At 39.9% G+C, this 27,978-nt stretch overlaps 1 protein-coding gene across 2 annotated transcripts in view; it reads left to right on the forward strand.

Moving 5' to 3' along the window:
* The window catches only part of vps50 (VPS50 subunit of EARP/GARPII complex), a 109,048-nt gene that overhangs the window by 33,921 nt on the left and 47,149 nt on the right, over nucleotides 1-27,978 (forward strand). For both annotated transcript variants that reach the window (XM_083899252.1, XM_083899253.1), the window contains exons 10-16: nucleotides 4,532-4,574; nucleotides 6,756-6,854; nucleotides 9,442-9,582; nucleotides 16,868-16,994; nucleotides 26,404-26,495; nucleotides 26,633-26,727; nucleotides 27,686-27,784. In XM_083899252.1, coding sequence (XP_083755378.1) covers nucleotides 4,532-4,574; nucleotides 6,756-6,854; nucleotides 9,442-9,582; nucleotides 16,868-16,994; nucleotides 26,404-26,495; nucleotides 26,633-26,727; nucleotides 27,686-27,784 — 696 coding nt within the window. The remainder of the gene's footprint in view (nucleotides 1-4,531; nucleotides 4,575-6,755; nucleotides 6,855-9,441; nucleotides 9,583-16,867; nucleotides 16,995-26,403; nucleotides 26,496-26,632; nucleotides 26,728-27,685; nucleotides 27,785-27,978) is intronic.

The raw sequence follows: 27,978 nt of genomic DNA on the forward strand, positions 1-27,978 counted from the left end.
TATTGTATTGATCCCATGTCTTGCTTTTGATTAGCATGTACACTTCGCTCAGGATGGCAGCACAGGAAGCCCAAGCACATTTCCTAGGCTTTCTATAACCCTGACTGCAGCGCTGCCCTCTATAAGGCCTTTCTTCTGCACTTTGATTTAACCTTTTTGTAGCTGTTCTTTTCCGTGTGCGGTTAAATGCCCAACACGGAAGCGTTTTTTTCCATGCTTGCCTTTCCTTTGTCCCTGCCCTCTCCGACCTTTTAAAAGTCAATGTTTCCTCAAAGCACTAACACAGCCGTATGCTGCACATCTCAGGCTCATTTCATCAGGCAGCGAACATGGGCGGCTTCAAGACCCCCAACATGTTATCATGGCATTCTTGAACTGTGAATATCAAAGGGGCACAATCCAACCAAGAGCTCCTGTGTTGTATTCTGACCTCGACAATACATATTGATAAAAATATTGTTGTTGATATTGTGACGCTGAACTCGTCACTCTTAGCTCCAAATAAGGTGTTTACAATAATTTTTGTTCTTATTTAATACACTGCAAAGTGTCTTGCTTCTTGCAAAACTAGCATTGTTAATAAAAAAAACAAAGTGCTCTCAAATTTGTGCCATGAAGAATCCAGAATTGAACAAACCCTTTGCTTTTATAATAACAAACACAAATGAGAATAGAATTAACTCGGAGCAGGTTATTCTCGGATACTCCCTCCTAGATTACCACTTCAGGCTAATTGCTGTTTTAGTATTGAGGGAGGCGGTTCATCCAGGCCTTGTAATCTATTTGAAGACTGAAATGGTTCAGCATTTATATTTATGTCCTCTACAGATTTTGTCACCTGTCTTTGTGTTTGCACACAGAATTTTTAGGACTCGCATCAAAGTGCCTCTCATTATCATTGAATCCTTTTCATCGTTGTTTATTTGCTGCTGCAGTTCTTTTCATCGTCATTATTATTATTATTGTCAATTATCATGATTACAGTAGGATGCAAATTTGTTCTAACGATTATGATGGGTTAGTGTATTTAAGTGGAATCTAGTGCAAATAGACGTGTGAATCTCGATCTCCACTGTGAAAGATCCCGAAATTTATGTTGCAGCCAAATATATATATATTTTGCTAAATTGAAATTCTGTAGCTGAGAAAAAGGGAAAAACAAAAGCAAATTCCCTTCATCTTTTCCCACAATACACTTCCCACTTACCTCCAAATTGTGCTTTCATTCTTCGCCTTATAACAGAACTGCAAAACAAACAAAACAAACAAACAAACAAAAATGTTATTCCTGCAAAATCCAAGCAAGCGACTCACCCTCGAAGAAAAGTATACATTCATTATTTAGTGAGTCAGCAAGTTGTCGTTGACAGACTTCCCCCCCAGGCCCTGTGGGCACCTTTTGCTGGTGATAATTGAATGCGGTATGTAAAAAAAGAAAAAAAAAACCTTCCTGATTTCCATGTAATTCTATTTCAATCCTCTTGTTCCCTACAGGGAACAGATAATCTTAATTAGGTTTGCCCTCCACATCTGGTATTTATGAATTCTATCTTATCATGGATCATGGTTGTCACTGTGTAGGAAGGAGCCACATCTTTATAGAGCAGCAACTGACGATTATTTTCGTAATCGATTAATGTCGATTATTTTCTCGATTAATCGCTTGGTCCATAAAAAGTCAGAAATGTTTTAAAAACATTGATTCGTCAAACCTGGAAATGACGATGTTCTCCAATGTCTTGTTTTGTCCAAAAACCAAAATGATTCAGTACAGGAGCTTGGACACTGTCACCCAATAATATATTCATTAATACATCCATCCATTGAGTTAAAGGGAACATATTATGCAAAATCAACTTTTTAATCATTTAAATCCTTATATTTGTCAGTTGGCAAAGTGTGAAAAAAGATGACTCACTCATGTTTTTGTGGTCCTCCTCAGTGTAAGTACAGGAGACAAAACATGTGATGATGTGGTGCTTCATCCTTATGGTATTTTAAACAAAGCATGTTCATTAGGACACCAGGGAAATAGGGTAACTTGGAGAAATAGGGTATAATATGTCCCCTTTAACATCCCAAGATCATCGACCATAGACCGATTTGTACTTCTCATTTTGAATTTTGGGAACATGTACTTCTAGTCTTCAAAATCTAGACAGTTTTGGAACCTTTTGGAGAGGAAAGCAGATAAGCAAACGTAGTTTCGTAGTATTCCATGTTGCTTCCCAGTTGTTAATATCTATCTGCCATTGTTGGGCGTCTGCCATGCTGCAGAAGTGGTGATTGGTTTTCGCTTCTGGGAAACTGGTGGTGGTCTGCTTTGATCTCAGGTGTGTTTTTTTTCTCCAAGCTCCCGCTCTTGTGGGCTGCTGATATTTTTCCAAAGCCGTTCAGGTTTTGTGGTTCCACTGCATTGTGGGAGTTCACGAGACGTTCTGTGAAGAACAGGGTATTTATCCTGTTGGTCTGTGCAGTATATCTTCAGTCTGGCTGCAACAACTGCTCAGCCTTTTGTTTATCGCTCTCTTGAGCCTTGCATATGAACGTTGTGATATATTTCCGAAAAAGCCGGGACCTGACATTGATAATTTCACGTCTAGGTAGTTGAGCCAGCTAACTCGCACTGTTCTGCTCTGTGTTTTCTTTATCTTGGCTTGTATCTGTAATATCTACTGAGGTTAGTGGCTAAGACATGCATTACTGATGCTGTAGCTGAGAATTTCCTGATGTTATCATTGCAATTCAAAGAGAGTGCAGGCGAGGACAATAGTATCCGGAAGAGCGGCAATCTGCAAAGTGTTCTATTTTTGGCTGCACAGTGCAGCACAGAGTTCTACACAAACTTCCAGCCTCAGAGGATTTACGTGTCCAGTGGATACATGACGGCAATGTGCAGGCTGGAGTCGGCAAATGATGGCTTTTCCAAATGCTAACTGCTGTTAGCTGCCGGAGCCTCAGTGACGTCGATTCCTGTGTCTCATTTGCATTTAAAGAGACAGGCACTCAAAACTGAGTTTTCTGAACAGGGCTGTTTTGGCAGGGTGATTGAACTGCTATGGTGCTTTATCCTTGAGGTATTTTGACCAAAGCATGTCACAGACATGTTCATCAGGACACCAGGGAACTAGGTTTCTCCTTTTAGCAATTCATCGTTCGTGTCATTTATATTCCCTCAGTCTCTGCTTTGAGAGAACAGGCTTTTTAATGCCTGTGTTTTGCTGCGTTTGGATTTTCGTGCTTCACATGATGCGTCTCATACAGTGTGCCAGTGAGTCCCAGTGTGTAATCATTTGTAACATCTAATGGTGAGTCTGCAGTGTGTGCTTCAAACTGAACACTCTCCAGCTCACTCCTACCTCCATCTCCACTCTCCCTCTCTCTGCTCCCCTCCTTCTTCATTTCATACACATTTTGTAAACTTCTGCTTGGAAATGCAAATATGCAAGGTACATACAACAAGCCAAGGTATGCTACAAAAACCAAACCAAATTTTTATTTTAAAGGCATTCGAGACACATACTGTGACCTACACAGACGGACACATGGAACAAGAGTTACAGTTCATTGAGTTTTGAAAATGCCGTGCTCATTTCGTTACCTGTTCTGCGGGCGACCTGTGGGACTCGATCTGCAGTCTCCTCTCGGCGTCTCCCTCCTGCTTCTCTCGCTGCCTGTTCCCGACTGAAGCGAAGATGCTTAATTAGCAATTTGTTAAGGACATTCTCTCCCTTGGGCGACTGCAGTCTCATGAGGCACAACAAAAGAGCGCGTTGACCTGAAAAAGACCCCAAGCACAGCAGGGACACAGGCAGGGAGAACCGCGAGAGTGTGAGGATTGGTAACGAATGGGTGCGGTGCAGGGGGAATTGAATTGGTGCCTTGGGATGAGCACAGTAGTGGAGATTTCTGATGCCACTTCTCCGCTATCGAGTTGAAAGCATTTCCCAGGATGAGGCAAAACCTGAAGACGCCTTAAGCATGTGTGGGTGTTTTTGTGTCCTGAATATTTTCAGAAACGCACTCTGGTTTACACCATTTGTGGAATGGATTCTAGAGTAGGAATGTTTCTAAAATAAACATCCATCCGTCTTCTACTGCTTTATCCTCCACATGAGGGACGCAGGGGGTGCTGTGCCAATCTTAGCTGACATGGGGCAATAGGCGGGGACAGATCGCCAGAGACAAACAACCATCCACTCGCACACTCAATTTCTAAAATAAACATTTTCAATTCTAAGTTTAATTCTTTCTCATTTTTTTTTTTTTACTGTGACACATTTAAATCTGCTTCACACACGGTATTATACTGTAGAAATTAATTTTTAATTCATTCATATATCTTCTTTAAACTCCAGCAACCCTTCGGTCTTTCTGTTGCATGAGCTCATTTATAAACCTTTTAATTTCATTCCAATATCTTAATAAAAGAGGAACATTTAATAATAACACTTTTTTTTTTCTCGTAGATTAAACATTCTGGTCTTGAACTGAGCAACCGAGCCTCTAATCTCCCCTTTTGTCCCCACAGTGAATTGAATTCCAAACTGCAAGACACTTTGGAGCAAATTGAGGTATGTGCTTCTCTGCTTTATCTCTAATTCCATTATTTGAGAGAAATATAAGTAAAGCGGCTTTTAGCGGTAAATAATATTTTGCTCTAACAATGTTATTTTCCACACACCCTCATCTGAAAGAAGCAATTTATGCTTCAATTTGACATTTTGATAGTTTGACTTTCTCATTCTAAGTCGGGCAAATATTGACACATTCAGAGAATGATTATTGTCAGTGTGCAAGCACAGTAAATTATATCTGGTTCATCTCTGGCTGTGGCTGGGATACTTGTGTGTGATAAATGGTATGCAAAGCAATTTTCTCCACACGGCTGCTCCTGTGCTTGTGTAGATTAATTACTAACAGTTTTGTCTGTATTTAGAAACAGGCGCGCACGTGTGCACACGTGCATGGCCGTGCACCGAAGTGCTTGTTTGTTTACCTCTCAGCACGAGTTCGAATGAGCAAAGTAATATTCTCTGTGTTGTTGTTCGGCTTTGTGTGTGTGTGACATTCCTTTATTCTCCACTGCTGCCTATCATCTGTTTACACACACACACAATCCTGTTCTTAGCCATGAAACTAACCAGTTTCTCAGAAATGGGGTCCAGCCTCATTATGACTGACCTTGTCAGGATCAGTAGTGCTGACAAGGCATTGTTTCCCCTACCATTATATTAGGGGGGTGCCATGGCCTCCCAACGGTCCCCCCCTGCCCCCCTTGAATGTCAAGTTAATTTGATTTTATTTCATTTTCTATATAGCGCCAGATCACACACACAAATCATTTAACCCTTTAGAGTTCCTTGGGACCTTTTATGCCATTCTGTTTTTTTCGAACTAATATTATTATTTTCACAGCAGTTTTTGGGAAGGTGACATTTTTTGCCGCTAGGGACAAATTAGTCAGTTTTTAAAAAAAATCAGACACAAAAAAACCAACAACAATGCATCAAAATAAATGATTCTGCCAATCATTGACCCATCTCAGGGCCTGATAATAATTACAATCAACCTCTCCTTGAAATGGAGCATTTTGTGTTATTGGGATTTTATTATTTGTAATAAATAAAAAAAACAGTTGCGTTGTTTAAACATACTGGCCTTTAATGGGTTAAAATCTCAAACATATAATGAATATTTGATATGCAGATTTTGTTTTAAAAGATTCACTCATTTAAGATTGGAAAAAATAATAATAATATTTTTTACAGTAGTTTTTGGGCAGAGGACATTTTTTGCTGCCAGGGACAAATTTGTCTTTTTTTTTTGTTTTAATCTGACACATCAAAAAAACAACAATGCATAAAATAAATGTTTCTGCTGATCATTGACCCATACATACTGGCCTTTAATGGGTTGTAAATCTCAAAAATATAATGAATATTTGATATGTATGTTTCGTTTTAAAAGATTGACTCATTTAAGGTGGAAATAATAAACAATATATCATATTTTTACAGCTTTTTTTGGAAATGTTCTGCCTCTAGGAAGTCAGGATATTAAAGGAACTCTTAAGGTTTAAGGTTACCTTTACTATAGAACAGGTCTATACCTTGTCCTTTTATTTAACAAATTAAAAAGCCTCGTGTTATTTATCTTATTTACATAATGGCATGCCACGGACAATGGAAAATCGGGAGTGGCAACACTTGCTCTCCTGTGAGCAACAGCCCGAGTAGTTCTCTGTTCTACAGAAAAGAGCCCAAGTACCTTACTCTCACGTACGTGTCATCGGCAAGGTTGTCTCCTCAAACTACTGAGGACTATTAATTACCTCTCTGCTTACTAATTATCTCATCCCCTCGTGTAGTTTTTTTTTCCACATTGGCACTAAGTTCAGTGCAGGCGTGAGAAAATCCGTGGTGAGGCGAATTGTGATCACTTGGCCTATGTCAGCATTGTACTCCTAGCTCAGCTTAGTATGTCAGTGTTGTTACACATCCCTGTAGTCCCTAACGTCCTCCTAACATCTGTCTCGCTTACCTCTTTCTGACCTTTCTTGAAGACTTAAAACACACACACACTCACATGAATACACACCCGCGACCAATTACCTTCCCTTGGCCTTGTGTGCTAGCTATACATGTGCCCATTAATCCTTGGTTTTAAAGTTTATAATCTCTGTCTTATTCTATCTCTCCGCTCCCACTCTTCCTTCTTTCTCACCTTTGTCATCTGTCTATTTTTGGCTCCAGGAGCAGCTTGACGTCGCCCTGTCCAAGACCTGCAAGCACTTTGATGTTTCGCACTACACCAAAGTCCAGCTGGCCTACACACTCCTGGGCAAGACACAGGTCAGTGATTAATACTTGTCTTCAGTGACTGAACATGAGTGGATATTATGTTCTGCTTGCTGTCTTGTTGTTTGACATTGTTTTCTTGTATTTATTGATCGTTAGGGGTGGAAAAAAAACCTTCCTCTCCATGTGTATTCATTCTCCTCCGTCTCCTCACTTTTCTTCACATACTGAAAAAAAAAAGAAGACATTTACATGAATAAAGTCGTAATATTAGTTTTCAGTCAAGATGAGGAAAGTGGATCCTCTTGTTAAGTTATACCCTAGTTTGGGCTTCACAAATAAGGAAATAGTTCATCTTTTGGCACATCAGCACCACATTAGCATCACCATTATCCGGATCTGGAAAGAAATTGGAAGAAACTGAGTCTCTTCCTATGAAGGAAATCTTCTCCTTTGCGGAGGAGAAAATGGCTGTAATGGCACCACTGGTTACACCTGCATGCTATTCACATTGAGATTTAATTGTTACTCAAGAAACAATTCGATTTGATATTTATATAAACCTGTATTGGTCGATCTCTAGTCATAATAATCCATGCACATCATTATCATCATCATCTCAAGGATCTCACTGGGCCCCGATCTCTTTCTTGTGACTTGACGTAAGGTAACATAGACTTTATTGTCCTGAACGAAAATTTGTCTTACAACAAATTGCCCATAGTACAGTAGTCATCAAAAATATTATAATTACATGAACAAAAAACAGCATTACTAAGGATGGCCTTTGGCCATTTTGATATTCAGCACTTAAATGGAGAGCGCATACTCGGATTGGATGACGTGGTCAGGATCCGAGGCTATTTTTTGGGCCCCTCCGCCCCGTCTTCCGATTGTCTCTTCAAAGACGGCCTGGAGGGTTGGGTATTTCCTAACTCCTGTGATCTTTAAAGCCCTCTGTATGAGGCGAGTAATCCGTGCATTCAGCCGCACACTGCACACAGCCATATAGAGCTCATACGGCAGGATGTTCTCGACTAAAGGAGCAACACGGTAATGTACATTTCTACATACATTACTTGCTATTAATAATCATAATGAGGTTCACATTAATTATTTAGACTGTGGTGCCCCCCCCCCCCCTTAGCACTAATTTGTACACTTCTAATTACACTTGTGCCTCGCTGTGTTGTTGTGTGTTTTCTGTCTATTGACCAACGGTAAGAGTCCACTGCATTGGCCATAGACTGCAATGCATTTGTTGCTCAGTTGCCCATGAGAGAGTATTGTATGAGGATTCACAGCCTAATCGCAACCATTGTCCTCGAGTGCTCATTGAAAATTGACACTTAATTAAATGCTCTTTTGTGCTGCTTTACCGTGTTATATAAAAGCCAGTGTTATTTATTACAAATTCATATTGTCGCCTTTACATTCAGAAGCAGTAATCTTTATGGTATCAACATGACACACATGTTTTTTGTGTGTGTGTGTGCAACCTCAACTATGCACTTGTGAAGGTGTTAATATCAACCTCGTGGGCATGTGTCACACACGTGCAATGTTTACTGTTTATTCTTAAGGTGTCTCGTCTGCTCCATCTGTGGTTAAAGTGAAAACTGGCACTTGTTAACTTGACCTTTTAAACTCGCCGCCTCGTTCTCGTCCTGTCAGTCACACGACAATGAACATCACCATTATTCATAAGTCGAGAGGCAGCGTTGCTGGTAATAAATAAGTGCTGCATGCCTCTTGACATTAAAAGCCATCCTTGAGCCGGAGACTCATCAAGCTGTCGAGGAAGAATATTGTGTTTGTTATTTTTTTGTGCTAATGAGCATTTTTAGACTTGAGAGCTAACTGTTGCCCCCAAGAAACTGTTTCTGTTTTCAGCCTGCTTTCCCCCTTGTTTTGCTCTCTGACTGAATCTGCAGTGTTTCTAATATGACACACACATAAACGATGGATAGAGATGTTAGTAGTTGCTATGGCTCTGACGTCTTTTCATGTGTTTTAAATGGTGTTTTAGAACAGATGAACGGGAACTCCCACTAGAAAGAAGGGAAAAGATTTTTGAAATTACTTGTGTGGCTAAATCGCTGCCCAGCCATTACCTATGGGGTTTGGCGCAATAATAGCTTAAATTCACTGGGGTCCCAGAACAAAGCTGTGGGTTGGAGCTGCAAAACGGGAAAAGACATCTCATACAGAAAAGTGAGTGAATTTACAACTGAACAGAGCTGAAGAAAGTTAGCTCTAATCGCTATGATGTATGCTGCAATGACACGTATGTCACGATCAGGTCCAATGTGCGTTTTTCTGCATCCTCATTTGTCCAACGATGTTTTCCACAGAAAATTGAACAATGATGTGAATCATAGAAAAACTGGAGACAAAGTTATTATTCTTTTGGATGAGAACTTGCATCACAGGGGAGACGGCTATCATCGTTTTCGTCATTCCATTTCCTGGTGCCCCATCAACAGAATGTGTCTGCAAATAATTTATGATTTCGAGTGCACAGTATGGATCTCGTAGACATTTGATTCACAATTGCTCTGCCTGTTTGCCTTCTCGCAAATGGTCACATCTTGTTGCAATGGGTTTTTCCCCCTAACGGTGTGTTTGGCTTTCTCTGCAGACTGCTATGGACCAACTACACATGCACTTCACCCAGGCCATCCATAACACTGTGTTCCAAGTAGTGCTGGGATATGTGGAGCTGTGTGCCGGCAATGCTGACACCAAGTTCCAGAAGATGCAATATAAGGACCTGTGCACGGTAAGGAGATGATTGTGCGCGCACGCGTGTGTGTTTAGGCTCTGAGGGTGGTCATTTTCTTCCAACATAACCTATTCTGTCTGTAATTTAAAAGCGCTCTGCCGGCAAAGATTCTCTTCACACTTGGATGGATTCTAGTGTGAAGACAAACCACTCCTTTAGTCAGTTAAGTGAAAAAACCTCAATAAAATGCAACATCGACATAGCGCTGCATCAAAATGACATGTCGGCCGCACATCCTGCCCTTTGCTGTCTGTCTTTTTGCTTTGTATTCAAGCTAAACAAAACCCATTTAATGACAGCGCAGTCTTCAGATTTCCATGAAAAGGGGTGAAATGAATGAGCAGCCTTCACTTCTCAGACGTGATTTTGACCGACGGCTCGACCGCGGATCTATAATGTAGCAAGTTTGATATGATGACTGACAGAGTGGCGACCTAATGAGAGCGCGGCTGGCTACGTCACACGTGCGGTTGCTGTGATTGTGGATGGAGAATGAACTGGGCTGTGTCGGACGGTGCCTGGTTAATGAGCAGGGACAAAGGAAATTGAAAGTACCTACTCATGTGAGACTCTTGCCTATTATCCAACCCCTCGCTAAGATATAATAGAATTTACGTTTGCATTACGCGCAGTGATCCGTTACTTGATCAATTCATCATTACATTACTATGAGTGGATTCTCCTTCCACATGACTGTTTTCCAATCTGACCTATAGTGTGTAGCATTATATACAATACATGTACAGGTAAAGGTCACCCGTGCTTGATCTGAGAGTACTCTCCAAATATGTCAGCTGTCACAGTTTCCTGTGACCCTTTAACTTTAACTCCATGTTTGGCTTTGCTGTTTCGACTGCTTCCACAGCTTTTGACAGGGACATCACCAGCTTTGCTCTCATCTTTACCTTTTTACCTTTGTTCTGTAGTTCCTCGCTCTTCTTTTGTCTTGTTATGCATGTTTTCTTACGCAATTTGTTTTGGTGGTCTGAGAGGGACAAGAATTATTTTGGTTGGTTCCTTGTTGGAGATCCGTGGGGATGCTGGCTGACGGGATGTTTTCAGCAGTTTAGGAGCAGATATAAAATATGCAGTTCAGGTTTGAGGCTTGTAAAATATTAATTGTTTCCCAGTTGTGGTTTACTGTTGGTCTCACTGTTGTTGGATGGAAGCTTCTTTCAAGATATGGTGACTCACAACGGAGGGACTAATGAATACAATCAATTTAACTCAAATCCGCCAAAATGTCCTCTCACTGTATTGTTAATATGATTTTTTGTCCTCACAAAGTTACACACACACTTTATAAAGATGTATTTGAACACCCACGCACAGTTCAGTCTGTGGTAACTTTTATGGGAAGATCAAGTGTTAGTAGTTGGGCTGGACGATATATAGACGTATATATCCCGGTATATTTTGGCTGAATTGGGATAATATAGGTTGTTATATAACATGGTACTGCCTTGTACATGGTGTGCAGTTCACTTGTAAGTCATAGTATTAAAACAGACTGTACTTGTACTCCCCGAGGGAACTTTCTCATTGTCCCTCAGCAGAACTTCACCCTCAGTCTTATTTCATGTCAAGTCAAGGCAAAGTCATTGATCCTCGCAGACTTTCATCGGAAGTTGCAGATATTCCAACTTTTTTCCCCAATTGTTTTAAAAGTGTGACACTGAATTGCACAATTATGTTAATTTTGTAAAAAAAAAAAAGGAGGACACACTGTATTTGTATGTCTCTCTGGTGCTTCTAGGCATATAATTTATTTACATTAAGTAAAATCCAACTCTCCGTAAGAGATGCTACGGCGCACGGCATAATCTTTATCTAATTATAAAACTCAATATACCGACTCGTTTGGTGTCGTGGTTTGCACTCTTGTGTTTGCAGCAATAAGGGGCAAGAAGAAGGCCCTTGTTCCATCCGGGTTCGAGCCCTCTTTTCTGCATGGAGTTTGCATGTTCTTCAGGTTCTCCGGCTTCCTTTCACAGTCCAAAAACATGCAATATGGGGATTATGTAAATTGGACACATTGAAATTGAGTGAATAGTTGAATGGTTGTTTGTTTCTGTGGCCCTTCGATGGACTGCCGAACTGTCCAGGGTGTACCCCAGCCTATCACTCTATGTCAGCTGAGATTGGCACAGCACCTCCCGTGACCCTCCTCTTGAGGATAAAGCGGTAGAAAATGGATGGATGGATGAATATGCTGACTTTATTTTGCTATTTTGATAATTTTGAGGTCACCATGTAAAATACATGTCTACTGTATGTACATACACCCGACTGGGGTGGTTTTGAAGAGGCTCTAAAAACCATGTCGATGATTTTGACGAGTTGTCCTTTCTTAGATTTATTGTGCGCCTGAAACGCCGACCTCTTCCTCCTCTTCTCTGAGGTGACTTGGGATTTTGCAGCAAACAGCATAGACACTTACCCATTTAATTCCAAGGTCTCTCTGGCTTTTCTAAAAAAAAAAAAAAAAAAAAAAAAGTGCACCTATGACACCATCTGTTTTAAATCAGTAGGCCAGCAGGGGAAATCAACTAAGAAATGCTCTCTGCTCTCTAAAGAAATACTCTCACTCGGAGCTTGGTTTGGACCCTCACCTGCTCCAGTGGAGGTGCACGGCGAAGATGATGTGCTTATGTTGTGGAACTGTTACTTACTCAGTTGTTGTTTCTCTGATAAATAAAAAGCTATGCTCTTTTGAGAGACACTCAAAAAACGCCTCTAAACTTAACTCTTTTGCCATTGGACTTAAACAGCAGAAAGGTCACTTCTGAATGTGAAAAGGTCTTTACATCAACACAGGCCTCCATGATATTCCATATCAGTGCCCTGGTCTGTCTGACTTTGGAAATAGGACAGTCAACGCCCAGATTCAGGGGAGGCGACTGCAAAGGCTGGATCATGCCAGTGATTCATTTCATTGGATTTATTGTCTTGAGAAAATGTTGGTGAGACTGCAGCCATTAACTCCAGTGATGATAGGAGCATCTATCAGCCTGATGATGATATCAAACCACTGTTCATCAGTTACCCACGGAGATGCAACCACTCCGCATTGTTCAGTGTTCCATTATTTTCATATAGCCTGATACTTAGTGTTGTGTTATAGCTGAAGGATGGTGCATTTTGTGAGACTGTGGAGTGGATTGTTGTGTTTTTTTTTAAATTTATGCTAAGCAGTGTCATGGCCTCACTGTCTTTGTTATCTGCTGTTGCTGCTAGTGAAACGGTTGTTTATTGTGAAGAGTGTTTTTTTTCCCTGTCTCTCTCCAGAGGAATACTATGTTTGATTTTTTGATCATCTGGCCAGGATGGCTGCGTCATTCATAAGATCCTTTATTTGTCTTGGATTATTGATGTTTGTTTGTGGCCAATCTGGGGCGGGAAAGGTGACAGAGAATAGTTTTGAATCCCAGTAGGGACTATATATATGTATATATATATGTATATATATATATATATATGTGTATATGTATATATCTGTTCATATATATATATGTATGCATGTATGTATATGTGTGTATATGTTTATGTATATACATGTGTATATGTATATACATATACATATATACATATATATGTATAGCTATAGGTATATATACATATATGTTTATGTTTATGTATGTGTATATGTATATGTATATACCTATACATATATACATATACATATATATATATATATATGTATATACATATATATATGTATAGGTATATATACATATATGTCTATGTATATATATTTCTTTGTGTAAATACATGTGTATATGTATATATCTATACATATATGTGTATATATATACATATATATATATATATATATATATATATATATATATATATATATATATATATATATATATATATATATATTTGTGTATATGCATGTGTGTGTGTATATATATATATATATCTATACATATCAATAGATAGTTGAGAATATCCCCATTTTGAGGTTTGGTAAACATAGATTAACACCGTATAATCCCCTTTTCTGAAAGAAAATGAAATGGGTTAATCAAGAGGAGCTGCTCTGTCTTGTTAATGGAAGTCACACAATAGTTTTCATGCTCATCACCCTCAAGCTTTTTTTTTTTACACGACATGAAGCTTTCTTGCGCGCACACACACGTTTACGCAGCTTTTTTTCTTGAATGAATGAATGAATGAAAGCCACTACATTGACTTTCATTCATTTGGACCATAACCAGTTAAGGTCTTTTTATCCTTTTTGGAAACCTTAGTGCTAAACTTGACCATGCAGTGGCTCAGAAACAAGGTTCTGCCTCACCCATTTCACCCTTTCACATACACACACATAGAATGGTAAGACCTCAGGTTACCTTTCACTCTTACCCCCCACATCAATTTGCTCTCACCCCAGTTGCTTGGCAACATTGCTGCTTTGATATGGTTTGGTGGCGGAGAACAGGGATTGTCAAATATAATCCTAACAATGCCAGAATCAGTTTAGTAGCTTACCAGTCTAAACACTGTTGTGTAACTCTGTCATATTTATGTCTATATACATTTGTTCACTTGTTTTCTTTGTATATAAAAAATGACGAGTAGTTTCTCGTATGGGATTTGAACTACAAATAAAACACAACATTTATTTCACAAAGGTGACTATTTATACTGACTCGTGTCTCTGAACTATAGCTGCACTTATCAAAATTAAAATATTGGAGAGCATTCCTCCCACTCACCGTCATCGCTCGAGACTTGAGGTTGCCAGATAGTTAAAGATATAACCCTACATGAACCGAAAGACTAATCTACAATGACGTACCCTTTCCCACAACATAAATATCAATATAATTTTCGACCTGTAAATTCAACTTTAAATTGGTCCGAACGAGGACCTTTCTGCATGGAGTTTACATGTTCTCCACATGTGTACGTGGGTTTTCTGTGTTCTCGGTTTTCCTCCCACAGTCCAAAAACATGCAGAGGTTAATTGGACACTCGTAGGTGTTTGTTCGTCTTTGTGTGTTTGCGCTACGATGAACTTGCTACGGGTCCAGGGTGCACCCCACCTTTGCTCCACTGGCCCCCGTGACCCTCACGTGGAGGATAAAGTGGTATATAAATGAATGAATATCAGCTTCTTACATGCAGCTCGTTTATTTACTGTATTTCATTGTTTCTCGGTTCTTGAGGTGAAAACATGGCATGGATTTCTCTATGGAATGGACCCCTTTATATTCTACAGCTAGGACATGATACGTCTGGACATATTGCTGTTTATTGAAACAATTGAAAGCAAAATAACAGTGATTTAGTAAATGAGACTTTGTGGTTTGTCGGGTTCATGGCTCAAGTGGTGCTTTTACCACCGTTGGGTAATGCAATCTTCTTATTTTCAGTGCAGCTCACAACCAATAATCAGTATTTGTACGGAGGTCCTTCACGTTATATTTTACTGCACAGTTGTCACGAGTGTCACCAGCTGCTTTTTACCCTCAATTAAAGGGGATCCAATCCATTTGTATAATTGACTAATTGCACCACTTGCCACTGTGAACAGTTTGCTGTGATTTGGAGAGGATAAGTTACCATTTTTTCTGATCACAGAATTGTTATTATGCTTAATGTCTTTCACAGCAAGATTCTGGTCGGTTTCACATGTTAAAATTAGGATTTATTGCAGAGCTAACTGCATAATTGACTGTGATCGGTGGAGGTTTTTTGCCAGAGAATTGTGTGTCGATTAACAGTCTGATGTGTGAAATATGCATAATATCTTCATTTTGTCAAATATTCAGTTTTAATAACAGTTTTTTTTTATCATTAAACATCAAGGTTTTGAGTGGTGATGGATGACAAATTGGAATAAATACAATTTTCTTAGAGCACCTCGCCATCTCTAAAAAAAAATTAAAATATCTGTGATCAAATTCTTCATTCTCTTCATCTGTGGGTTTTCCACTGAGGTTTTCATGAAAGTATGTGATTGGGATTAAATCTCTGCACAGTTAGGGTGATTATTGCGATGCACGACTTTCAGCAGCCACCAGTGTATGAGGCTTGTGTATGTGGAGATTCATCAAACACTTATTCATTTTGAAGGTTGAAACCAAATAAAGGCGCACTGTTGACAACAGACGACACTCCTGCTGTGAGTAATTTGTGTCTGAACATGCTGAGGGCGATCTATTGGTGAGTTGTTCAATTAGCCTTGAAACGTGGCAATAGCCACTGTTGTGACATCTCTATTCTTTCGGTGCGCCAGAGTTTAACTTTTTGTTTGTAGCATAAGAGCTCAGAATCACATGTTCATCTGGTAGATGTATGCAGTCTTGTAGCAGTGTGTGTTTTGTGTTGGGTATTAGGAGCACTTTGTGACACCGTGAGATGTGTTTTTTGCAGACTATTCTATGCTACTTTATGAAAAGAGTACACTCTTAGAAATAAGGGTTCCAAAAGGGTCCTTCTACAAGTGCTGAGGTTCTACCTGGAACCATTTGCTTCTGAAAAACCCTTTCTTCGGGAAAGGGTTTTTCAAGGGTTCTTGGTGTTCTTACTGGAACACTAATGGTTCCAGTAAGAACAATTTTGATCCAGAGAACCCTTTAAAACCCCTTTCCTGACTAAAGGGTTTTAAAGGGTTCTACCTGGTGACAAAAAAGGGTTTTCCTATGAGGACAAGCCGAAGAACTTTATATGGTTCTACTTAGCACTTTTATTTCTAAGAGTGTAGGTCACATCAGAGCTATTTAACATTGTATCACAGTTGATTAATAAACAGTGGGTGGTTTATACTAATGAAGTTGTTGTACAGGTTCTGTAAATATTACAACCTTGTAGATGACTACATGAACAAGTGATGTTGTTGTGCCAACCATGTTATTATTTTCCTTGAGAATATGTGCAATTTAGATGCTTTTGTGTCACAAAAAAAACAGCTAAAGCAATATCTTACGTAATTAAATCGAAAACTCATTAAAATCTATAATCATCCCCATTTTAATCTGTTCGTACAATTAGCTGTTACATAAAATGAAAGCATTTAATTGCATAGAAAATTAACATTTTCGAACACAGTGTCCTTGAATGATGACTGTAAGGGAGCTGTATATAGATGCAATGTAGAGGACAGCTGATCTAACATCATCTTGCAGTTTAGTCACTTTACTCATATCATTTTTGTACCATTAGGGAATAGAATACTGTTGAAGCATGTGTAAAGGACATCAGATCAGATAGACTATCTCGAGCTTTTGAAAAGAACACCAGCAGTGACCTTTTATTTCTTCTTTGTTGGCAGCATATTACCTTGGACAGCTACATCCCCTGTCTGACAGATCTGTGCAAGGCATTGTGGGAGGTGATGCTAAGCTACTATCGCACCATGCAGTGGCACGAGGAGCACGACAAACAAAAGAGCACTCCAGGTAAGACTGTGCATATAACATTTTGTCTGAAAGATCTTTGCATTCAGCAGCAATATACACTGAAAGCATCTTTTCTGAGAACAATTACCGATTCAGAAATAAACTGAAATGGCTCTTCGGAGAGACGCTGTTCCACCAAGGCCAAACAATCATAAAAATGACTTTGTTCAGAGAAGTGGAAATCTTGGAAATTTCTCAGAAATGAATGGTGTACATCCTTGGGCCCACGTGCATTTCCTTCACCAGATTTGGTGCAAATTGGTTCTGTTAATCTTTGTTGCCACAAACAAACCTTCCTTTTTCTCTCTCTCCTTTTCACCTATTTTCCCTCTCTGGTTTTCATTTGGACTTACTCCTAAAACCCCTAGATCTGCTCCCTGTGTTCCAAGCTGAAAAAAAAAAAAAGTAATTCACAGTCTCAGGTGGTGAAAATGGGGTCAGTTTCCTCCACACACTCAGAAGTGACACTCTTCCCTGGCAATTTGATTTCAATACACAGTCAGATTATCAGGCCGCAAAGCTCACCTTGGTTCCCGAAAAGAGTCGAGAGTATTGAATGTGTGCTGGTGCGTCAGTGCAGTGGGCGGTGTAATGATGCCAATAGTGAAGTGGCACATACTTTACACCATTTACTGTCTGTCAATGTGCAGGGCGTTGAAAGAGTCTGCAGCATGAAAAATCCTTTTTGATTTAACTGTTTAAAACATCACTGTGTGTTGCCGTTTTGTGTGTCGTTTACAGTCGCATCACTAAGGACTTAGCACAACAGAGCTTTGTATGTTTACATTTTTTCTTGCACTGTTGTCACATTTAAATTGGGTTTATCGTCAATTTTAATTGCATGCCTATAAATTCTATGTACACAATATTGAGTTGACATTGTGGGATTAGTATGACCCGGTCGCACGGTTCGGGGGATAAATGTACGCAGAGACAATCAAGCATGAATGATGCATTTTTTTTGTCATGTGTGACTTTGAGTTTGCGCTCTTTTTTTTAATAGAAACAGGGCTTTCCGCTCCAGCTGCACCAGTTAATAATGACTAGATTGAGGGAAACGGACACGATAAGATTGAAGTAAAATTCTGGCTCTTTTTTTTCTTATAAAAAAGAAATTTGCTTGCCCTTCCAATGTCATCTAGAGCAGGTAAGTTTGTCTTTACAAACTTGTGGCGATGCAAATAAATGGCACTAAATTGGAACAAATATTAAGGGAAAACATTGCATCACAGATGGAGTCAACATCAAGCTGATACAGGTTTAGAAATGATTATCTAGTGAGTAAAGGTCTTTTCTCTCCCACAGGAGACCGACTGCTCTCTACAGTCCATTAGATCAACAAGCAGTCTTGTGTGTGTGTGTGTGTGTGTGTGTGTGTGTGTTGCTGCTTCTACATACACTACTGGTTTAGCTTGTGTTCCTTGCCCGTACAAGGATTTTTGACCTCATCACTGCTTTGATCATTTGTCTTGTTGCCATTGCCAGTTATACCTTATATCCTACAGCATTTTGACAGATGGCTAATTTTCAATGTCCCACACTGTACTGAATTCATTAGGTGAATGGATGAGGCTTCAAGGAAGGACCCCTGAATGTTTGGCCACTGTATCCTCCTTGCAAGGGGAAAGGACACGCAGCGCATTTCCCTTCATGAGGTCCATCTATTATCTCACTATTTGATTGGCTGTAACCTCTGTGGAAAGGTGTCCCCGACCCTGGCTTTCACCTTTCTGTCTTTATTCTAATGTGCCTGTGTGTGTGTGTGTGGACCATTTCTGGTATAACCACTGATCTTGTAGGGACCAGTAGTCCTCATGTAGACTGAAAAACCAGGTCCTATAGTTATACAGTAGGTTGGTAGGTTGGTTGTTTGGTTGGTTGGTTGGTTGGTTGGTTGGTTAAAAGAACAACAACAACGACAGATAAAATCATGTGCTGTGTGATCGCTGTTAGATATTTTTCAGGGTGGATATTGCAGAGGGATTAAAGGACTGTGGGACTTTGGAGCGTCTGCCTGATGGCAGCAACTGAAAGGAGCGATGATAGAGGGGGAGAGATGGGTCCTCTCTGTGATCACGGTGGCTTTCCTGATCACAGAGTGAATGGAAATCAATGCAGTACCCTAAGAAGAATAGCTGAGCAAACCTGTGTGTGTGTTTGGGGGTTCTAATCACATTAGCGATGAGCTTTGTCCCATTTGTCAATGAGTATTTCGCAATGACTGTGACCTCCATCTCACACTGTCCTCACGGTCACACCTACTTGAGATCACTTTGGTCTGTGACACACACACACACATACACATGCCCCCGCACACATGTACACACAGGTTTGTGCAGAGCATAGAGAACACCTTGTTGAATTTAGGGCTCTGACCACTTGATGTATTGAGGTGGTCAGGTCCTGTGTCTTGTGTAACGTCTTCGGTAATTAATCGGGCCACTTGATGAAAGGAAAACGCTGTTTCAGGAGGTAAAAAACGGGGCCAGGGTTGCATCCCTGTCTGCCAAAGTGGATTTGCCCCTGAAGCGCATGCCTTGTCATGTTGAATCAACACTGATGGCTGTCAGGCGCAGGGGTCGCTCTGTCTGTGTGTGTGTGTGTGTGAGAGAGAGAGAACACTTTGTGAGCGTAAATAACCGTGACCAGTTTGTGTATCAGTAACATGTTCATACAGAGTAAGGGGCATGAACCATGCTGAATTAGATTGGAATGTATGGAGGCTGTCTGCTCCACTATGATAAAGAAAAGCACTCGGGTTGAGAATTGGCCTTCACTCTTCATTAATGATCCATACAATAAACTTAAGCTAGGGGTCTGCTATGTGAAATTACCTCTTTTTTTTGTTACTTTCCAGAGTGCATTTTCTTCACGATAGATCCATTCCAATATATGCATTCCTCTATTCTGCTCAGTCAGCATAACATCGCAATCTCGTCTAATGCTTTCTCAGTGTTTTGAACATGCGTGTACGCCATGTGCATACACAAACTGAATTTATTCACGGTGAAGGTGAAAACGAACATATACTATCCTGTTCAGTGACAGAGCTGTGCAACAGTCAAACATGGCTTCATAGACGTTTTTCATAGCATTTTTCTAGATGAAATAGTAGGACAAATACAGGTTTTACCACTAATTTTAAATTAGGGTTCCATTTCAGTCTTAAAAGTGAGGTTTGTGCTTTCGACCAAGTTGTTTTTTTCACTCTAACCAGTAGAAGCATTGTCCTTTCTAAAGAAATTGTTGTTTTAAAACTGCATACACGTTATATATGCCTAGATGTGTTCCAATAAAGGGATTGAGAATTAAAGGGCCACTTCACCCAAAAAGTCTAAAACAACAACAGAGGACGTTGGGATTGAATATCCTGGATAAAATTTGACCCAAAAACGCGATGTCAGTCACTTCCTTCAAAGTAAATAAAAGCCCCGCCCTGTTCTTTACTAAAAAACATTTATCCTTCATATGACCAAGTTGAGAAGAAAAGGGGTGAAACAGCCATTTAATTATACTGCATGGTCAATAAAGCATTGATAAAACAACAAATCTAATGGGGGGCAAAAATTAATTAAAAAAACATTTACATGCTTGGATAACACCACATCTTCTCACATATAGAGTGTCAAGTGTAACAGCACATAGTTCTGTGCAGGATTTAGTGTCATCTGAGGTGAAGTTGCATGTTTTGACCAATTAGCCGCCACCTCATACTCCTACACCTTATCTAAGTATATCTGAGAAACTATGGTGACTTACAAGTAGTACAAAAACATGAAAAGTCCCTCCATTCTGAGATGCCGTACAAATACGCTGCTGTAACACGGCAGACTCTGTGGATGAGCAGCTGCTTTCCGAGTAATAAAAAGAGCTCATTCTAAGGCGGCGAGAATCACGACCGTTCTTATGTGATAAAAAATAACATAACACAACATAATGATAAATATTGTATTCAGTTTCTTTCCATAGATCCCCCTCAAATCCTACACACTGGACCCTGAAGTGGTGCAGTGCCACAGTCAGTGTTATATTATGTTGACTTTGATTTACTCGTACATTTTTGTGGGAAGAGCAGAAAATACTTTGTCTCATTTACAGTGATGAATGTAATGCCAGGCTATTACAGTGCGAGTGCAGTCCCGCTGCTTCCATTTAGATCAGGTCGCTACAATATTCATAAACCACATGTTTCCTTCTGACTTTGGTCTTGTTAACTTTTACAGATTTATGCTAAGTCATGCACAGGCTGCTGGGTTATGAGTCACCGTCTAAAATCAGTGGGGAGCTAAGGCCCCTGTAGGTGTTGTGTCGTGTGAGTCATCGGGAACTCTGTTACCCACAATGCAACCTAAGGTCGTACACTGGTTACCACCTACGGGCTCGCAAAGGTTGACTTTTCCTTTCGTTTATCGCCCTCCCTCGAGTGACACTTTTTTAATCACCGTTATTAAGGCCTTTTAAGAAGCTAAGCTGGGGCGGTGTTTACACTCTCACCATGTGTCGGCAGTGACGGACTGCATACACTCTCTGTGTTTCCAGAGATGATTTGAAATCACTTGAGCACAGGCTAGTCATTAATGTGTTGGGAAATTCAAGTAATTAATGCATTTTTTACATTATTTAAATGTATTTAAATCTGACTGTGGAGAAAAGATATGGAAACTTTTAGCCACAGTAGAAGTTAAAGGTGCATTATGCAACTGGCCATAAAATCCTCCTAATATGTCACAGAGACTCAGGAATAATATTCATATAATATACTATACTAAACTCACCAACAACAACAGTACAGCCAAAATATTTGCATTAAAAAAAATCTTTTGCAGGCTCATGTTTTGGCATGAGGCGCCACCTACCGCCGTCTACCAATCATTACAGTCAGTAGAGTCTCAGCTGCCGAGCAACCACGGGTTGCCAGTTACGTCTCAGCTACAATGGTGGAGAAAAAAACGAAACCTAAAAGACTTCTTTATTTTGAATTTGAGTGTAGTAACCGTTCTCATTCTTACACATGGCACCTTTAATGCACACTTTCCGACTATGTTCTTATCACCACTGTTCATTCCAGATAAAATCCCAATAGATTTGTGAGGAGTTCATTTAACTTTTTTAAGTTAAATTAATCAGTTATTCAGTCAGAGTCTCTGGTCTCTCACCAATCTTTAATTCTTCACAACCTCTGCCCTTGTGCTCATCAAATCATGTCTTGATGTCTTAATCTCTACAAAACCCTTCTCTGCCTTTGTCGTTCAGCGACTTTTTGCCTATTAATGGCTCAAATTACACGCACCATGATAGCAGGTAACGTTTGAAAACGATCTGTTTGATTCATCATTAAAATTCCTATACAGGTTTTTTATCAAGCAGTGACCCAGCAGTGTTGTCGTTAAAGTCCAGATTAGTTGTGGCATGGATGAAAGTATAGGGACAAGTTGAATTTAAAATAAGCTCACTCGTAGTGAAAGGAGAAAATCTGAGCTGAATAAAGAAGATGTAAACAGTTTAAACATCAAGGAAAAGCATTGCAATCAGTGTGTGTGTGAGAAGAAGATAAGCAACTGTGATCGCTCAGTGCGGAGATACATTTGCTAACCTAAGTTTAAATTGGATCTGCTGAATGTTATGAAATGTACACAACTGGTGCTCAAAAAAGACTGTGTTTTTCATCTCAAGATCTTCAAGTATGTGAAGTTAATTTTCGTTTCTTTTGTGGCTTGATGCACTCACAATATTATGAACAAGGTTTTTGTATAATTGGTTTACTGTTGGATGTAGCGAGCAGAGGTGGGCAAGAACCCAAAAAACGTATCGTAACAGGATTTTCTTGAAAAGTAATATACAAAAATATGATGTTTTTCTACCTAACCAACACATTTAGAGACGTAAAACATCATTTTTTTTGAATGCGTTACCTCAGATGACACTGTTGGAAAATGTACCTTTAATTATGCGACCTTTATCTTAATTGTATTACTGATCATAAAAAGACGGACGCAAACAATCACTCAGATGCTCTAACGTCTGTATTTTCTTTTCTTCGTTTGCTTGAATAAAATGTGTTTGGAGTTAAATGCTTGAATTAACATTCATCAGGCGTCTTCTTGAAACAATCTATGGCGTGACAAGACCCATTAATATTGTTCAAGGAAAACCCATTGGTCCAGTCTACTGCAACTTGACATCAATTCCTCTTGAGGATTTTTCTCTCCTTTGGTGTATTGGGCCTTCTGTAAGAATCTATAGTAAGGCTGAGTAGATCCTTTGTGCAGTTAATTGTATGCTTCAAAAAAATGTCCAGTGGGTAAAGTGCTAGTATGCTTGCAGACTGATAAAAAGGCGTAATGGAGTAGGAAAGCCTAGCAAGGTTTACACAGGGATACTCTGTCCTGTGTAAACCTTGCAAGGCTTTCCTATTGTTTTTCCTTGTAGAGGTAATCCATTACCGAGATGTCGATGATTATTTGCTTATTGATGAATTGGACTTAAACAGTTAATAAAATCATCCATACATTCTTAGAAATAAAAGTGCTAAGTAGAACCATATAAGGTTCTTCGGCTTGTCCTCATAGGAGAACCCTTTTTGGTTCCAGGTATAACCATTTACAAAGGTTCCACCTGGAACCCTGAGTGTTACCAAGAACTGTTTTAAAACCCTATATTCAGAAAAGGGGTTTTAAATAGTTCTCTGGATCAAAATGGTTCTTACTGAAACCATTAGTGTTACCAAGAACCCTTGAAAAACAAATGGTTCCAGGTAGAATCACAGCTGTTGTAGAAGAACACTTTTGGAACCCTTGTTTTTAAGGGGCTTTCACACCTATAGTTCGATTGCGTTGGTCTGCACCAATCAGAAAAATGTTACAATGTAGCAAACAGACGTGGGTGCTTTCACATTATGCATAGTTCTAAACGAACCAAAATAGACCACGAAGAACATCGGCACCGGAAGCGGACTAACCCCCGATTTCCACCGGGCGCGTCACTGCCACGGAACGTAAGCACCACAGTCACCGGGGCTGATCGCTGCCACTCTAATCAATGTGACCATTTCCACCGGGCACACCGCAGCTTCTTATACGGCTGGCTCGCAAGGCCGTAACACGCCCAGTGGGGATTGAAGCTGGGCGGAAAACCATGCCGCTGAGGTTCGAGGCGCTGACGTGCCCGGTGGAAATCCGGGGGTTATCCTCTATCTCATACCCATAATGCATTAAACTAGACCGATTCGTCCTATATTTGCTTTGGTTGCTTTCACACCAGAGGAACCATACCAAAGTATGGCGGATAAAGCGGTCCGAGACCACCCATTCAGGCAGGTCTTTGACCGGTTAATTTGGTGCACACCAAAGGACCGAGATTACATTCACACCTATGCAAAGAACCAAACCACAGCATTTGGTGCGCACCAACACGTTTAGTGTGCACCAAATGCTGTAGGTGTGAAACCACCCTTAGAGTGTAGACCATAGAAATCATCTGTTTGATTCTGTTTCACCTTTATCCCCACATCCCCAACCAGGAGGTAAACAATTGGGTCAGATTTGGATGTTGTTGTACTTGTAGCAGCTAATTTATCGTCAGCCTGCTCAAGTCAAACAACACAGACTGGCATACAGAGGTACTCCTTTCTTACTCCGCACCAGGATCTTAAATGTTTAAACAGACAGTCTTCAGAACCACTTCTGCCTCGGGTGATGTTGCTCTCCACAGCTCCCTATAGAGCCACGAATGATTTTATATCACTTTTTTAACATTTCCTGTAGTAGTACTCCCCAAGACCAACGAACAGACTAAAAGTCGGATGTTTAAAATGTTCTTAGTAGTTCTTGTATCTTTAGCTGTATCTTCCTGTGGTGCTTCTTTTGATAGTGTGTTAGTGTGTTCCCGTCTTTGCCCTCACAACATCAAACATTTGAAGTCTTTCCTCAATAGTTCCTGCTCTGCTTTTCTTGCTGACATCCTGTGATCATATTTATATGATTAGACAGACACTGTGTGGGTGTAATATTCATGTGTGTACTTTTTTTTTTTTTTTTTTTTTTTTTAATGATATAGTTTTTGTGTCCCAGTGTGTCATTGTGAAAAACTCCCCCACTGCCATATTTATCCTCAGCTGACAAATGCCTCTCGCAGCAAGTCGGGGGTGCAAATGGGTCTGGAAATGTCCATCTGAGTTACTAATAATATGTTTGCGTTGTTATAGCTTTAGATTGAATGACCATTTCACAGCGAGAGAAGTATATAGTTGGTGTATAGTTAACAAAGGTCAGAGCAATCTCGAACGCACACTCTGAATTCTTGGAAGTTCCTGTATCTTGAAAGTCTTTCTCATGTATAATCTGGAGTTGTATGAGATGTCATATGGTTTTCCTGTAAAGATGTGGTCTTAGAAACAGTTTTTTTTTTATTTTGGCTTGTTTGTCATTAGAGGTATTGACAGTATTGTCCTGGATGTTATCCGTTAACCACCGAGTTGGTTATCAGGAAGCTGTAGTTTGCTGGCACAGGGACCCATGATTAAGGTCTGAATGTTTGAAAGCACGTGCCCAATAAATCGTGTGTGAGACAGGAGAGAGTGGCCATTTTGTGAGACAAACAAACATGTGTTAAAAAGGACAAAAAATTGAATAAACATAGCAATGTGCAGGCCTTATATTGCTGACATATTCAGTACATTTCAGTAGGGTCTTGAACAGGATTTAAAAGCCCCCCCAAACCGTTTTGTCTATGATTATATGTAAAGAGTAGTAAAAAGAAACAGCAGAGGTAATCCGTGACCATGAATTTATTTGTATTCCTAGCACATTAAACGCATTAAATAAGGGATTGACAATGACCCGTTTGTCGACTTGCAGGCTTGACGTTTCGGGGCTTTCCTAGAAATCCATTTTAAGCCGGGCTAGCAGTTTGAGATTGATTGAAGCAATTTTCAAACGAAAGGAAAGTATTGCAGCTGCTATGACACTATAGCCTCTGCAATATGTGCACCTCATGCAACTCAATCAGAAAGGGAGGGGGGGGAGGACACGAATAAAAGGATTGTGAGCTGGTGATAGAGGAACCATGTTCACTAAAGATGTTGGTTCCATTCTCTGTCAGGACCCCGACACTGCTTGTCGTCATCCTGTAGAAAGCAATTTCGAGGTTGCTTCTGTCAGTCTCCCGATTGCAATCTGTACGTTGACTTCTGACAGCATATTTAGTACAGAAGGATTGACAGTCTGTTAACCTACAATTCAAGCTTAGACGAACCCTTATCTCCATGTTTATATAACTCACACTTATGTTAGTGCTTGTCGGTCCACTCTACATTTACATCCATTCTTTTGTCCACTAAAGTACTACATAATACATAAATGACGATGTTGGCAGTCATTCTCCCTGTTAATTTGAAAAAAAATCTTCTTAGATGGTGCAGCGGCAGCAGATTCTGATGAGTTGGTTGTGGACCGCAGCTATGTAAAGAAGAAACTGGAGCATGGACTGACGCGGATCTGGCAGGTGTGTATGGAAGATTGTTGCCTCCTTTATTTCCACTCCTGGTTCTTCCTTATGTATAGTATATATATATATTTACATATATATATGTTGATATTCTCTTCCTTAATTTACCCTGTCCACCTCATTTCTCTCTTCAGGATGTCCAGCTGAAAGTGAAGGCCTACATCTTGGGCACGGACATGTCAAACTTCAAATATGATGATTTTATAGTGGTGCTGGATGTCATCAGCAGGTAACACACGCCGTCTTTCTATATACTTTCTTCTAATGCTACTTTTTTCCTCAGCCAGTTGCTCATGAAGTGACTCATTTTATTCAAACAGTTGCACACAAATGCTTGTATTCCTACGCTTTGCTTGCACTGTTACTATATTAACCGGTCATAATAACGTTATACTCTTAACTCTTGTGTAGACTGTGTTAAAACTGTGCTTTACTCACCTCAGTGGTGCTCGATGTGGAAGTTCACCCTGGTGAAGATGTAACTTACTATAACTTACCAATAACACATGTCAAGTCTGCAATATATTAAGTATTAGGTGCTTTTGTGTTGGTGCTTGTCGACATTCTGTGGAAAGCAGGAGAAATGAGTAAATGTAGACTCAAAGGAAGTTGTTGAGGATTAAATTGAAACCGTTCGACGACTGCATCCAAGTCGCTGTGCAATATTCTTGACATTGGTTTTGAGTTGATTATAAGACTCTTTGTTCGTGGGCTGCAGGCTTTTGGCCAGTTGATGCTCAAGTTACATTTAAGAAATTGGTATCTTGTTTATGTATGTAACATTTTTATTGAAATGTAAAAATTGCTGTGGGAAAATCCCCCAATGCATGATGGCTGAATCGTACACCTGGGTAGAGCTGCAACTAACGATTATTTTCCATAATCGAGTAATCTGACGATGACTTGCTCGATTAACCAATTCATTGTTTGGTCCATAAAATGTTGAAAAAACCGTTGATCAGTTTTTGTCAAACCTGGAAATGACGATGTTCGCGAATGTCTTGTTTTGTCCAAAAACCAAAATGATTCAGTTTTGCCGAGTTTTAATAATGAAAAAAGTAATCGATAAATGGAAGAAGAATAGTACCATTGTCGTCATCTAATCCCACTCTGTCCACCTTCCTTTTTATCTTCTTTCTTTACCATTGTCCCAGTCACCATTTTGACCCTTAAACCTTCTCTTTCAGGTTAATGCAGGTGGGCGAGGAGTTCTGTGGCAGCAAGTCTGAGGTCCTGCAGGAGTCGATCAAACGCCAGAGTGTCAACTACTTTAAAAACTATCACAGGTGAGATGTTTCCGCTGCGTCTCGTCGATGATCGCGTGACAACATAAAAAAAAAGGCGTTTCTTCTTGTTCGCCGAGCCGATCGGATTAATTATACGTGGGGAAATTAGACACACACACGGGGCATTGATCTGACATGTGCAGCCTCCCTGATTTTGCTGAAAGAAAGTTGCGAGATGATTGAGAGGGGAGCAG

The sequence above is a fragment of the Microchirus variegatus genome (assembly GCF_963457635.1).
Source record: "Microchirus variegatus genome assembly, chromosome: 13".
NCBI classification, from domain to species: Eukaryota; Metazoa; Chordata; class Actinopteri; order Pleuronectiformes; family Soleidae; genus Microchirus; species Microchirus variegatus.